The sequence below is a fragment of the Mercenaria mercenaria genome, chromosome 10 (assembly GCF_021730395.1).
Source record: "Mercenaria mercenaria strain notata chromosome 10, MADL_Memer_1, whole genome shotgun sequence".
Taxonomy (NCBI): Eukaryota; Metazoa; Mollusca; class Bivalvia; order Venerida; family Veneridae; genus Mercenaria; species Mercenaria mercenaria.
This window is the reverse complement of record NC_069370.1, coordinates 5,391,156-5,406,050: the sequence shown is the minus strand read 5'-3', so window position 1 is coordinate 5,406,050 and position 14,895 is coordinate 5,391,156. Positions and strand designations below refer to the sequence as shown.

Here is a 14,895-nt window from a genome sequence, read left to right as displayed (position 1 = left end):
ACCTTTTCATGGTTTTCGATATTAATAACATGGCGGACCACAGCTCTAAGCTGAATAAGCAAACATATGAAACTGCTCTAATAATAACTTATCTAATTTTCTCACATATATCTATTAACTTATGTGGAAAAAACATTTCCGTAATAGTCAGGAGAACTGCATTTTCATCCAACAGTCGACAGAAAACTATTCTATAAACAGTAATTATGCATAGAAATAAAACCAACTAAACATACACTGATAGTTTTAATGTTACCACTTTTTACTTATATAGTTACAATGTTACGTAAATCTTGAAAAACACAGCTAATATCTGTTTTGTGCAAAAGAGTAGAAACGATAAACTTTCTTATCTAAGATAAATAACTTGCTGACGTATTTCTCATGATAATTTACAAGACAGTAAAACAGCTCTATCAGAAAAACGTTTAACAGTTTCTCCTAGCAATGTTTATGAGCCAATCAGGCTAGTTGCTCAACCATGCTTTAATTGTGTCGTAATATTTATCCTTCCACTTTATATTGGTTTCAGCCTTATCTATTGCTGTTTCAAACATCGCCTTGGCACGTCCTAGATTTTTCTGTTGTCGCAGAAACCCTCTCAGCTTTTGGAAGTAAAAAAATAAAACCAGGGAGAATAAGTCTTCATTGTATATGATATGTGTTTTAGACAGCTTTACAGTCTTGTTTTTTTTACAAATTGGCATTACTTTTAAGTATAGGTTAGTGCTTATTAGTAAGCATTTATCAAATTTAATTGGTCTGGCGCGGCGGAGTCAGCTGTTTAGTGTTTGAAATTATTTTTTGTTTACAGATTTAAGCTCCGCCTAGTATGTGATTTATCGGGTTAATAAACGATTGGAAGTAAATGTTGATTTACCAAAATAAATTTCCTGATAATTTGAAAAATACTGCAATGCCACTGGACAAAAAAAAATTTCAAACACTAAGGCAATTGTTAACAAAGTTAACACTGAATTACTTTTTAATAAAACGACCAATGACATTTACTATTGTAATCAAATGGCAAATGAATATTAATGAAAACTAGATATGAGAGTCAAAAGAAAATTAAACACATTGTCTTGACCTAATATATGCCAATGTCAATTCATAACTATTTCTCAATTTGTTTATTAAAATCATGTATAAGGAACACCATTGAAATATAAAAGTATACAGTTATTCTGTGGTGGGTCTTTAACGAAAGAATGTATATCTACAGTAAGGTCTTAACAGATATGCTCTTGGACCAATGTCTAAACTTGTCTTTGTATTCTTACAATATCTTGCCTCAAAGTTATTATTTTTTTCTGTCAGATAACATATACTTACCCGATTTAATTCAGCTGGAGTATTAATTGAGTGAGTCACGGCGGATATTATTACAGAGAACAAATTTATATCTTCACCGAACCTGAAAAGTAATATATCATCAGTTTCATTTACTCCTGTTTGTTGACATTACTGAAATAAAACTATTAATATATACTGATTTAAAATACATGTTTGCCTGTTGAAAAGTAATTAAATAGCCTGCTTATATGGGCGAATTTAGGTCGTGCTTGACAAACAATCTAATATACAACCCAGATGCCGATAAATTCGGCGTCTGGACATGTCCGCTGCTTAAACTTGAAAGTATTCATTCCAATTTGCGCAAATTGGGAATGAAATATTGTCAGCAGACGAATTCCAGCATGGAGACATTTATCAGACGCAAAGGTTAAACGCGTTGATCTGTTACCAAGTGTTTCAAGGTGTTATCGCCTGCAACAATCAAAATATTAGTTAATTAACACCATATAAATGTCAACTAGGATGGGAATTAACACCATATAAATGTCAACTAAGCTGGTAAAAACCGGCGAAGTCGGTAATAGATCACTTAATGAACTTACAAAACACTTCAAAGAAGAGAAAATTTTGTTGCATTCTTTCTTCCCCATTTTCCACTTATACCATGTATTCCGTCAACCCTGTATCCTCTTTATTTTTATCCATACCTTATATTTTCACCAACACTATGTCACCATTTCCTCATTCATACGTCCACCCACTCTCTGTCCCTTTTGTTCACTCATACCGTGTACATCCATACACTCTCTGTCCTTCTGTTCAGTCGTACCATGTATATCCACACACTCTCTGCTCCTTTTATCCACTTATACCATGTATATCTACAAACTCTCTGTCCCCTTTGTCCACTTATACCATGTATACACACTCACTCTCTGTCCACTTTGTTCACTCATATCATGTATTTCCACCTACTCTCTGTTCCCTCTGTGCATTCATAAAATGTCTGTCCACTATTCCTCTGTCACTTTTGTCCATTCCTAACAATTATGTCTACCTACTCTTTGTACCATCTGTCCTTTCATTTTATGCATGTCCATTCACTCTTTGTCCCCATTTTGTCCATTCGTCCATTCATGCCATTAATATGTTTAAACGCTGTCTATTTATACCATGTATTTCCATGACACTCTGTCCCATTTGTCCATTCATATCATATTCACCTTGCTTGTTCGTCCATTCGCTGTCCCCTTTGTTTATTATCTATTCATAACATGTATGTCCAACAACTCACACCATAAATTTCAACCAACTCACTATCCGCATTTACAGTAGCGTTTCAAAAAATGTGTAGATATGCATGTATTGCAAAAATGTCTGTAGTCCTATAATCCCACTTTAACATAATTCTACAAAATCATGATAAAGATTTTATAAAAAAAATCAGGAAAACAGTATTCATTAATGAAGAATACAAAGCTTAAATGAAAAGGTATGACAAATGAAAACCAAATTTCTGATTTATCAATCAGATTTCAGGCAATAAGTATTTCTAAACAATGCAAAATTTCAAAAATCAGTTATATTTTGTCATCAGTTATCTTTTGTCATCGAACAACACAAATACCCGTACAAAATACCTTATTTGATGTAATTATCACACCTTCTGAGATAGATTTGAAAACATAACATACATGTCCACCCACTATCTGTCCCCTTTTTTCATTCATAACATACATGTCCACCCATTATCTGTTTTTTTGTTCATTCATAACATACATGTCCACCCACTATCTGTCCTCTTTGTTCATTCATAACATACATATCCACCCATTATCTGTCCCCTTTGTTCATTCATAACATACATGTCCACCCACTATCTGTTCCCTTTGTTCATTCATAACATACATGTCCACCCATTATCTGTCCCCTTTGTTCATTCATAACATACATGGCCACCTATTATCTGTCCTCTTTGTTCATTCATAACATAAATATCCACCCATTATCTGCCCCCTTTGTTCATTCATAACATACATATCCACCCATTATCTGTCCCCTTTGTTCATTCATAACATACATATCCACCCATTATCTGTCCTCTTCGTTCATTCATAACATACATGTCCACCCATTATCTATCCTCTTTGTATATTCATAACATACATGTCCATCCATTATCTGTCCTCTTCGTTCATTCATAACATACATGTCCACCCATTATCTGTCCTCTTCGTTCATTCATAACATACATGTCCATCCATTATCTGTCCCCTTTGTTCATTCATAACATATACATGTTCACGCGTTATCTGTCCTCTTTGTTTATTCATTACATATATGTCCACCCACTATCTGTCCTCTTTGTTCATTCATAACATATATGTCCACCCACTATCTGTCGTTTTTGTTCATTCATAACATACATGTACACCCATTATCTGTCCTTTTTGTTAATTCATAACACATATGTCCGTCAGGTCTATATCCTCTTTAACTTTTCATAAAAATATATCTATTCTCTCCTAGTCCATTCATACCGCCTATGTCCGCACACTCTTTATCACACCACATATATATCCATCTACCGTCTACTCTTTCCTCCCTTTGTGCATTCATACCATATATATCCACACATTCTCTATCCAATCAATTCACTTGTTCCTTTTCCATTCATACAATTTATTTCCGTTTACTTTACACCTTCTCCTATTCAATGTATACAATACCTATCACTCTACTCACTCATCTTGAATAGATTTCCAGTTGTCTTCAAGGATATTCCACGCCAGAAGACGACCGGTTGGTGTGCCGGACAGTCTGGCCAGCACTGAAACCTTTTCAGTTTTCGAGAATACGTCTGTACTGAACATCATTTCTGAAAGTCTTTAAAATGTCATATTTTTACGTTAAGTTTTGTTTTTAAAAGATATTAGAAGTATGAACACAGTGACAAATTGTTGACCTTCAGAATGAACTTAAATGAAATACCATTCAAAGGCGTGCTAACGTTATGTATTGGCATGAAAACAGACACCATCTTAAGAAGTTTTTATTTTCTATTACTTTCTAATCAGTGCACACCATGTTGCAATCAAATTTCACAAACCGCATGAAAGTTTCACTGAAAATATTGATGGCATACAGACAGAAAAATATACCACAGAAAAGTACAATTTGTTAGCAAATCTACATCTCAGGGAAAGAAATAGTTTCAGTAATTTATACAAACGTCATGAGAAGCCATGGTTGTGTGGAACATGTTAAAGCATCAAGTAGGAATTGCTTTTCACTCGTAGATTCGCTATCAATAAAGTTTCTTAGTACATATGCCCATGCCTCCTGACCGCCATGTTTGACACCTATACAATACACCATCTCTTTCAGTTCTGGATCCATGCTGAAAGTGTACCAATCGTTGAAAAACTTCTGCATTATTTTTCTGTTATGCAAAAACATGTACACGACAGTATTGACTCTTAGTCGACATACAAATTTAGCGGCGTATAGGCACCGAGAAGAGTGCTACCCAATTGGGTTTCTGTTTTAAATTAAAGACTTTTCAGGATCAAAATGATACAACAGAACGGTGTTAAACTTAATACACAAATTCGAATTCATTTATGAGACGCAAAATAATGTAGTATGAGACTAAACCAACTACGCTTGGCGTGTTACATCCTGCATTTTAATACAATTAAAATATGGTGTCGTCGACCTCATATATTTAGCGTCGTACATGCGTCATGAAATAGTGTTCCCTGTTTACATAAAAGACATATTAGAATCGAATGAGATATTTTATAAAGCGTTACCTTGTAATATAGCGCGTAATGGTTTACTCGGGCAACGTCGTCAATTTATTCCACAGGTGTATAATCTCTTAGAACAAAATATGGTTCTACCATATACTATTTCTCAATGATTCGAAAGTTAAACGATGTGCTCTGTAATTTGCTTGAACATACTTTTATATTTGACTTGACTACATAAGTTTTGAAATTAAATCCATACCCGACGAAAAAAATAGTACATAAACTTCCAGAAGACTAAATTTTATGTTTAAAATAGATGAAATAGATGTCTAAATAGTACATGGTTAGAAAAGCACTACTTTTAAAGGTACACATGAACTTATACAGTTTGAGCCATAAATGGAAGTTATTTAAAACAATGAATGTTATAATATTTTCTGCTATGTTAATCAATATTCAAAGTAAAGTTAAGTCAAAGAGTTTATTTATGTCTCTTCATACGTATCGCATAATAAAACATTACAATATTACAATATTTAAAAAAAATACGTATGCCTTTCTATACAGAAATATAAAAGACCTTTGACAAATACAACAGAAAACAATTATCGAAAACAGGATTTAGCAAGGAATAAATATATACATGTATCATGTACACACCAAAATCAATGCCAGTCTCGTTATAAACAAAGGCTTGATCCTTCAAAAAAACTTTGATCAGCATTGCAAACAGGAGAACTGGACAAATCACTGACTTAAAATCCAGAAATAAACAAACTGTCTATTGACAAAAATCTCGGTCGGTTCAGTTAGTGCTGGAATAAGTTAATATTACCTCACGTTATTATCATTTTTCCAGGCATTAAACTTGTCCATTGCGTCGTCAATGCACTCTTCAAGGTCATACTCACAAGCAATGTTTGAAATCATTGAATACTGAAGTCTACAAGAAGATCATGCTAATAAGGTAATAAATGTACATGTTTGAATTTCAAAGTAGTTCCGATGATATCGTTTGATTTATTCCCCTTTTATCATTGGAATATTTACAACTGTGAGAAAGGAGTCAGTATGATCAGTCAAATCGTATTAATAAAATTTATTGTTATAGTTACATAAGCGACAAGAACTTCTGTGCTTGTATTATTTGTTTTCACTGATACTGTTATTCAGATTAAAAACTAAAAGGTAAATGTAGATTTCCCGGAAGCACAGAGCACACCAAACACAGCAATAGAGTTATGCATCGCAAAGAAGGCCCGCAATAAAAAGTAACTGTAACGGAAAATATAGCAGACGGGTTGCTTTAAAAAACCAACAACAAATACTTTAATAATACGCAAAATACAAAAATGGGCCAGGGGTAGATAAAACGGTGGGTGTAGGTGAAAATGCAAAAAAAAGCAGGAATGATATTCAACAGGGAAACTTCTATATCTTTGTTTTTATGTGATAACCCTGCTGGTGTTCAAGATATTTATTTAAATGATATAAAACCGGAACAAATTCTAAATTAAATATTTATGATTTAATGTTCCATAATCAATAACAGTTTTCAAAATTGGACAATTAATGGGACTGATCAAAAGAAGTGAGTACCTGTTGTAATGGTCCCTGGCAACTGCTGTAGAAAAGTATGCTTTCCTTAATCTCCCCCTCATAAAATGCTGAAATGTATATGTCACATTTAAAAGGAGCAATATATTTCTAATTCGTATGTCGTGGTATTTTTCCTAGTATATAAAGCTTAAATTTGCAATATACATACCTCTGGTACGTAGACATTTTGTGGCATCCAGAAGAAATAAAGAGCAGTTTTATAGCGTAGTGTTATAGTTTATTACGGATATATATTAATTAAACTTTATAGGCTACAAGCTTTGTATCGAGAAATATGTAAACGAGTTTTGCAGCGGAAATAATGTGCGACTTTAGAAGCGGAATATTTTTTTTTTCCGCTAAAGAATAGGTACATATTTCACAATGCCTAGCTAATAATATTTTTATAACATACTTATCTACACGTATTAATATTACATAGACATTATGACTTTGTTCAATAGCCTGAATAAAATGGATAATACTGATGTATTAGAAAATGGGACAACAACACACATTAAAATGACGTCACGCGCCCGATGTCAATATGGAAAAAAATATTCACGTTTCTAATTCCGTTATATCTTTACAGACAGTAAAAACAAGTACGTAATAAATCTGTAAAATATAGTTTTGTGAATGTACGTATTTCAACTATGTATTAGATATAATACAGTCATTATATGACAATAATCACCAAATGTACTAGATTAGGGATTTGGTGAACCTCAGCCCTTCCAGCCCATATCAACCTCGACCTGATAACATTGATATCAAAAAACAGTAGCCTTTTATTCTCTATGTAAAAAAACAACAACAACAAACAAAACAACAACAAAAACGACATTATACAAGTTCATTTACCTAGCAGTATGGATGTTATCTAATTATACCGTAGATGTAAAAAAAAAAGATTCTTCATTAGGAACGATACTTTGATTGGAGCGATAAAGATATTTAATTATCCATTTTGTAATTAACCTTGTTGTAAGCAACGTGTTTTTGATCTAGAACTCCTGATAAACTGAAAACAACAGTACATGGACCTACTTTAACTTACCAGGAATTCATTAAAGTATATGCTAGGAAGACACGACAGTTAATTAAGTTGTTTTCGTTGAATGAATTCCTCATGACTGAACAGCGTAAAATCCAGTTATCATTAAATTTGAACCGCACCGTGAGAAAACCAACATAGTGCATTTGCGACCAGCATGGAATCAGACTAGTTTGCGCATCCGCGCAGTCTGGTCAGGATCCATGCTGTTCGCTTTCAAAGCCTACTGCAATTAGAGAAACCGTTAGCGAACAGCATGGCTCCTGACCAGACTGCGCGGATGCGCAGGCTGGTCTTGATCCATGCTGGTCGCAAATGCACTATGTTGGTTTTCTCATGCTGCGGCTCATTTGCTGATTTCAATTTCTTTCACTTTTTCATCTTTTTTTGTACTCAGTTATACAGTTTGAGTAGAGTAAGCTAGCAGAAAATCAATGTACTTTTGTATTCATGCACGTAGAAATACAACTCAGATCGTCATTCTAGTACTGTTCTGTAACGTGAAAACCAAAAGTAAAAACAATCCCACAAAACCGCAAACATTTACCAGTTTTCAAAATAAGCAAGTTCTGGTTACAATCCTTTAAGTTTATCAATCTAAGTACATGGATCTGTGTAATAGATGGAACTTTGTAAAACGTTTGCATATCATTTTGACTCCATTCTCGTTTTGGTATCAAATTATGTGTTAGTTCCAGTTATTTTTAAATCTATATCTGCTATTTCTTGTAACTAATGAAACGCTGGAGGGTATTTCTTAAGCAGCCGAGCGCACTGTAAAGGTGTTACGTGTTGTGTTTAAAAAAATGTACCTCAAACAATCCATATAACGCAGTCAACTGCAGTGATGTTTTCACATATTTTAGCTCTCGTAGCGCCGCTTTCCATGGAACGAAGTCAAGCTCTTTATCTAAATAGTCGAGTGTCTTTAGCGCTATTTGTATGTCCAGCAAACCAGCCCTGAAACAAATTGCCCTCAAGTTAGACACTGATTAAAAGTTTCTTTTAATAGTAACACATATCTACGCAAAATACGTGTGGGTAAAATGACAGGAAGTGAAGATATACATTTGAAAATATTCTTCAAAAAGTTGATATTGGCCTCCGTGGCCGAATGGTTAAGGTTGCTGACTTCAAATCACTTATCCGTTATCGTTGTGGGTTCAAAACCGCGCTTGCGGGGAAGAATTCTTGACTGTGTGGAAGCTATCCAGCTGTTTTTACGGAAGATACGTTGTTCTACCCAGATGTCCTTCTGTGCCTAAAATAATGCACGAAGGGACGTCTGGTTACTTCCTCCACCTCCTTCAAAATCTAGAAAGTCACCACATGACCTATAATTGTGACGGTGTGACGTTAAACACAACCAAAACAAAACAAGTCAAAACGTGGATTTCTTTTACTGGCTTTTCTCAAACTATTCCACTGAACTGTTAGCTTCCTGGTGCTAAACATACTATTATAGAAAGTAATCAATTAATATCATATCTATATATATATTGTCAACTTTTCACTACTTTTAGATATAAATTTTACCACCTATATTTTTAAACTACGAAAAACATTTTTTAGAAAATAAATAATAAACTCTTAATCTGATCATTTTTAAGCTTTCTGAAACTTCTTGTTTAATTTCCATGTAACCCCTCTTGCTGATAGTCCTACCTATTGATAAATATTTAATCCCCAATCATAATTGGACTGTAGCGGGAAAAACGTATCTGAAACAGTTGTCAGATAACGCATATTGCAGGATATCTGAAAATGTTTTCATTCTAATAAAATAAATTCAAATCCAATATTTAAGTTGGAATTTTGATATAATGTTATACATGTTAGAAACATATCACACATTATAATGTAAAAACAAGAAAAACAACAACAACAACTTTTCAATATTAACCTTGAAAATTGACATTTAAATCAAATTACTTATCACCAGAATTTTTAATCATACTGTTAGTTCATTGTTCCTTTTAACTGGTGTCATACAGGTACATAGATAAATGCCAGGTAGGATTATCATTTGTGTCATTGACTGATGTATAAATGACCGACATTGTCTAGTGTCTACCTGACAATAACATGTTTTTCCGTACTGTCCCATACAATGAACTTTTAAAATATTCTTAAAATGTTGCCCCTGTAAAAATGAATGACAAAATAAACAATTGCTGAAAATTACGTTGAAATTGCACCACTGGGACGTTATTGCGAATGCATCAAGATATGTATAAGGTCTTTGAAAATGGTGAATTATAAAAGTGTTGAACTGTCCGAAAGTGTGGCCCCTTTATGCAGTCCTTTTCCGGAATTCAATGTTAATATTAATAAACTGACACTTGTTTTGTAAAGAAATTTACATGTTTTATATGCATTTCAATTTTCACGTGAAACAACTTTTTTTCTATGATTTGATGTTGTTTGATTTTTTTTCTCAAGTAGTAAGACTAGACAAACCGAAAAGCTCAAGTTAAAAAGTATCAATGAACCACAATCATTTAATTTTATCCCATTAAGCTACATTCCAGAAACAGTGGTAAAATCAATAGACAGCTTCTTCGGTAAGTATTTTATATAAAGGTAAGGTCTTTTCCACTTGTTTGACCTTTTTTCATTATGATATTGGCGATTCTTGTTTGTCAACAAAGTCAAATTAACGAGTTTTCTGACGAAAGCACGTTGTATATTATTTTCAGTACGTTAACATGACAACACTGATTAATACTTCAGGCAACGTGAACGTTCCAATTACTGTTACTTTGTAACTACTTGGATTTAACTAAGTATCAAGATATAATCAAGTGTGATAAAACATCACCCCAAGGACAACTGATTGATTTTACGTGTACTCTGACTTACTAACCATTCATTTGTTAAGAATTCTCGTAATACACAATGCGTAACTGTATCAGCACGTACATTTTCGTCTTAGATAAAACACTAAATACAGGAACCAAGTTGTGAACCATTTCATCCCAGCTTATTTGGAACGCTCAGCTGCGCATACATAGTTTCAGTTTATACAGATTTATTTTAGGTCGATTGTGAAGCAAGTTCTAAAACTTACATTAACCGCTCTTGATACCTATGGCATTCCTGATGGAATCCAACATCATGAGGGTATGAGAGAAGAAAAGCCAGTTTTCCTTTTAATGCTGAAGGCCAAGCATGGGAGGCACTGGTACCATTTTCATTTCTTTGATATGACGCGGATCAAACCAATGACCTCCCGCACTCGAAGCGGACGCTTTTTACTTGGACTATCGAGGCGGTTCTTGTACATTTGTCATGATGGATGATAATGTTTATCTAGGTATGATATTCGGACATATTTTAACTAACCTTGCAAGGTTCCAAGCGTCATTGATAATTTGAGCTCTGTTGATAACATGTATTATAGTATGGTTGGCAATCAGTTGGTCAAGCAAAGCGTTCCAGTTATGCTCGTCATAATTAACACGATAAAAACCATACTGTTGTATGTTGCCGATGATCCACGAGGCATTCCGAAGGCTTGTGTCAGAAACTTTGACTTGTAAAAAAACATAGTCGTATATTAACAAGAAATCGACAGAGACTTTACATTGTATATAAAATACTTAAAAAATGACAAGTATCCATGTATATTCAAATGAAAGTAGCCCGCCCGCTTAGCTCAGTAGTTAAGAGCGTTGGTCTACGGATCGTGAGTTCGATCCTCGGGCGAGGCGTATGTTCTCCGTGACTATTTGATAAACGACATTGTGTCTGAAATCATTAGTCCTCCATCTCTGATTCATGTGGGGAAGTTGGCAGTTACTTACGGAGAACAGGTTTGTACTGGTACAGAATCCAGGAACACTGGTTAGGTTAACTGCCCGCCGTTACATGACTGAAATACTGTTGAAAAACGGCGTTAAACCCAAAACAAACAAAACAAACAAATCAAATGAATGTAACTATTTAAAGGAATCTATTATGATTGTGATACCGTAATGAAAATTATCATATCCAGAGTTAGTTTCTAAATATCTAAATGAAATAAATCGCTCACGTAAATGCGTTTATAATCGATGGACTGAAAATAAACAATGATAGGAAACAGAAACAAACTGCCGTCCTACCTGGGTTTTGGTTCATCACTCGTTTAGAGTGTCTTTTAGGACTACGCAAAAGGTTGGTGTTATAATAAGGACCATAGAACAGGAGTTTTCCTTAAAAGATAATGCACGGAGGGGCACCTGGGGTCTTCTTCCACCATCAAAGCTGGAAAGTCGCCATATGACCTATAATTGTGTCGGTGCGACGTTTAACCCAACAAAATAAAATAAATAAATTTCACGTGACTGTGCGCGCGTTTGTGAGTTAATTAGCATGTGCACATGTGTTTGTGCGCAGATTAGAGGATGGTACAAATCTGCTTGTTTTGTATATTGCATTTACGTTTACAAAATCAATGTTTTCCTACAAAAAATGTCCGAAGCTATTTTTAAGAACTCTTTATACAGTAAGAAGAATGGAAGAGTAATATGCGTCAGGCCATGTATATAACTTATTAAAGCAGACATTAGTTTTGGAATGTGTAAGCTTACCGTCCAAGCAAACGCGTCTGAATCTTAAATTTCAAGTTTCTCCCTTATGTTTTAAAATTGCACATATAATTAATCGGCAATTAGTTAATACAAACATGCTCGTATAAGACACCTCAGACACCTCAAAAGACTTTGACACACGTGAAGTCAAGACTCGAAAGAGCAATAGTTAAGTAGTCGCCCAATGGCTGGCGCTTACCGTGTGTTTCAGTTTGTTTGTCCACACTTCCATTATAAAGGTAACAACGTCTGATTTTGTCATTAATGTAATAAAACAATTAATTACAAAACCAAAGGATGATTCAGTAAATTTTAGCCCGGAGCCGAACAAGCAATTTATGAAACAATCAATTTAAGTAAATAATGTTCTTGTCTAAGGCAATATAATATCAATTAACTGAATAAGGTGATAAATACTGTAAGCTGTCTTGTTAGAAATCCATGTTATATCAGCATATGTTTTGTTGAAATTTCTTTCTATGTCCGTCGTATACACAAACGGAATTTTCCATGTTCTGAAAAAAGAGGTTAATACTTCATGAATTTCATCTTCTACTCACTATAAATAAAACACATACATTTCTCACAAAGAAAACTAATCTTTTTATTACAGACAAATTATATTTACTATTTCATCTTTCTCATTATAAAACTAGACTAGAGAATAGTACTGTACTGATGAAGTGATTAGATGCATTTACTTTTTTTCAAGAGGGCTGCTGGCAGAAAGATTTGGTATAATATATCAAACTGCAGTGTGTGTTTCTGTTTATGTCTTATAGCTGCCTTGTTGTACTACGTAAACAGTCAGTTCCATAAACCTTGATACCAACAGGGTGGTCAAACCAAGATGTTCAACAACAAATCACTACAACCTTTGTTAGGCATACATTGATTAAATAGCCATATTTTATGTTTTTAAACAACAAAGAAAACAAAGTACTTATAGAATGGCTTGTTGGAAAATAGTCAAAACTATTTGCCAAAAGCCCAAAGCCATTTAATAAGTGTTTAATTACACGGCAGTCGGTCTGTCAGTTCAATACGGCGCGAGTTCTCTTGCCAACGTTAAATAAAAACTTACCATATGACGATAGAAATAACTGACGATGGTTTTCTTGATTTTTTTTATTTTAGTTTAACAAATCTTATTGAACTACAGACAAGTCAATAACGAAGATTTATATCAGGAGTTACATAATAATAGGAATTGTTTCCATGTATACGAGTTAGGTCTTTGGTAGAAACCTCGCATTATAATTTCTATCTGTAAATTACAAGAAGAATGAAGGATTCATGCTTTTGTAAAGGCACATGTCCCTCTCCAGAAAATCCTTTTCAAGTGGTGATTAGCAAAGGTAGTCGTTGACCTACATTACCCTTTTCTGTGGTGTTTGACGAAGGCGCATATTCATTTCAGCGGAGTACGACAAAGGTGCATGGTTGTAAATATAAACCTATTTCAGCCGTGTAAAAACAAAGGAACATGTTTCCCAATAGAAACCTATTTCAGACGAGTATAAAAGAGGCGCATGTTTCCTCATATAAACCTTTCATTGGTGTATGACAAAGGCCTGCGTTTCCCCATATAAACCTACTTTAGCGGAGTGTAACAAAGGCGCGTGTTTCCTCATAGAAACCTTTCATTGGTGTATGACAAAGGCCCGCGTTTCCCCATATAAACCTACTTTAGCTGAGTGTAACAAAGGCGCGTGTTTTCTCATAGAAACCTATTTCAGACGAGTATGAAAGAGGCGCATGTTTCCTCATATAAACCTTTCACTGGTGTATCACAAAGACCCGCGTTTCCCCATATAAACCTACTTTAGCGGAGTGTAACAAAGGCGCGTGTTTCCTCATAGAAACCTATTTCAGACGAGTATGAAAGAGGCGCATGTTTCCTCATATAAACCTTTCATTGGTGTATGACAAAGGCCCGCGTTTCCCAATATAAACCTACTTTAGCGGAGTGTAACAAAGGCGCGTGTTTCCTCATAGAAACCTTTCATTGGTGTATGACAAAGGCCTGCGTTTCCCCATATAAACCTACTTTAGCTGAGTGTAACAAAGGCGCGTGTTTCCTCATAGAAACCTATTTCAGACGAGTATGAAAGAGGCGGATGTTTCCTCATATAAACCTTTCATTGGTGTATGACAAAGGCCTGCGTTTCCCCATATAAACCTTCTTTAGAGGAGTGTAACAAAGGCGCGTGTTTCCTCATAGAAACCTTTCATTGGTGTATGACAAAGGCCTGCGTTTCCCTATATAAACCTTCTTTAGCTGAGTGTAACAAAGGCGCATGTTTCCTCATATAAACCTTTCATTGGTGTATGACAAAGGCCCGCGTTTCCCCATATAAAGCTTCTTTAGCGGATTGTAAAAAAAGCGCATGTTTCCTCATATAAGCCTTTCATTGGTGTATGACAAAGGCCCGCGTTTCCCATATAAACCTTTAGAACGGCGCGCATGTTTTCCAATATAAATCTTAGCAGCCGAGTATGTCTCCATATAAACCTTTCACTTGGGTATGGCAAAGGCGTAGGTCTTCCCGCATACCTTGACTAAACTGGAGCACAACAATATATTAATGCTTCACCCCATAATATCAAT

General features: G+C 34.6%; 1 protein-coding gene across 2 annotated transcripts in view; it reads right to left on the bottom strand.

The window, feature by feature from the left end:
• Positions 1–233: 233 nt before the first annotated feature.
• Positions 234–14,895, bottom strand: part of LOC123559898 (aminopeptidase Ey-like) — a 48,547-nt gene continuing 33,885 nt past the window's right edge. For both annotated transcript variants that reach the window (XM_053552190.1, XM_053552191.1), the window contains exons 25-33: positions 12,702–12,799; positions 11,056–11,245; positions 8,523–8,670; positions 6,654–6,721; positions 5,890–5,997; positions 4,532–4,699; positions 4,045–4,185; positions 1,336–1,417; positions 234–605 (exon numbers count right to left, since the gene is read on the bottom strand). In XM_053552190.1, coding sequence (XP_053408165.1) covers positions 468–605; positions 1,336–1,417; positions 4,045–4,185; positions 4,532–4,699; positions 5,890–5,997; positions 6,654–6,721; positions 8,523–8,670; positions 11,056–11,245; positions 12,702–12,799 — 1,141 coding nt within the window. In that variant the 3' untranslated portion in view covers positions 234–467. The remainder of the gene's footprint in view (positions 606–1,335; positions 1,418–4,044; positions 4,186–4,531; positions 4,700–5,889; positions 5,998–6,653; positions 6,722–8,522; positions 8,671–11,055; positions 11,246–12,701; positions 12,800–14,895) is intronic.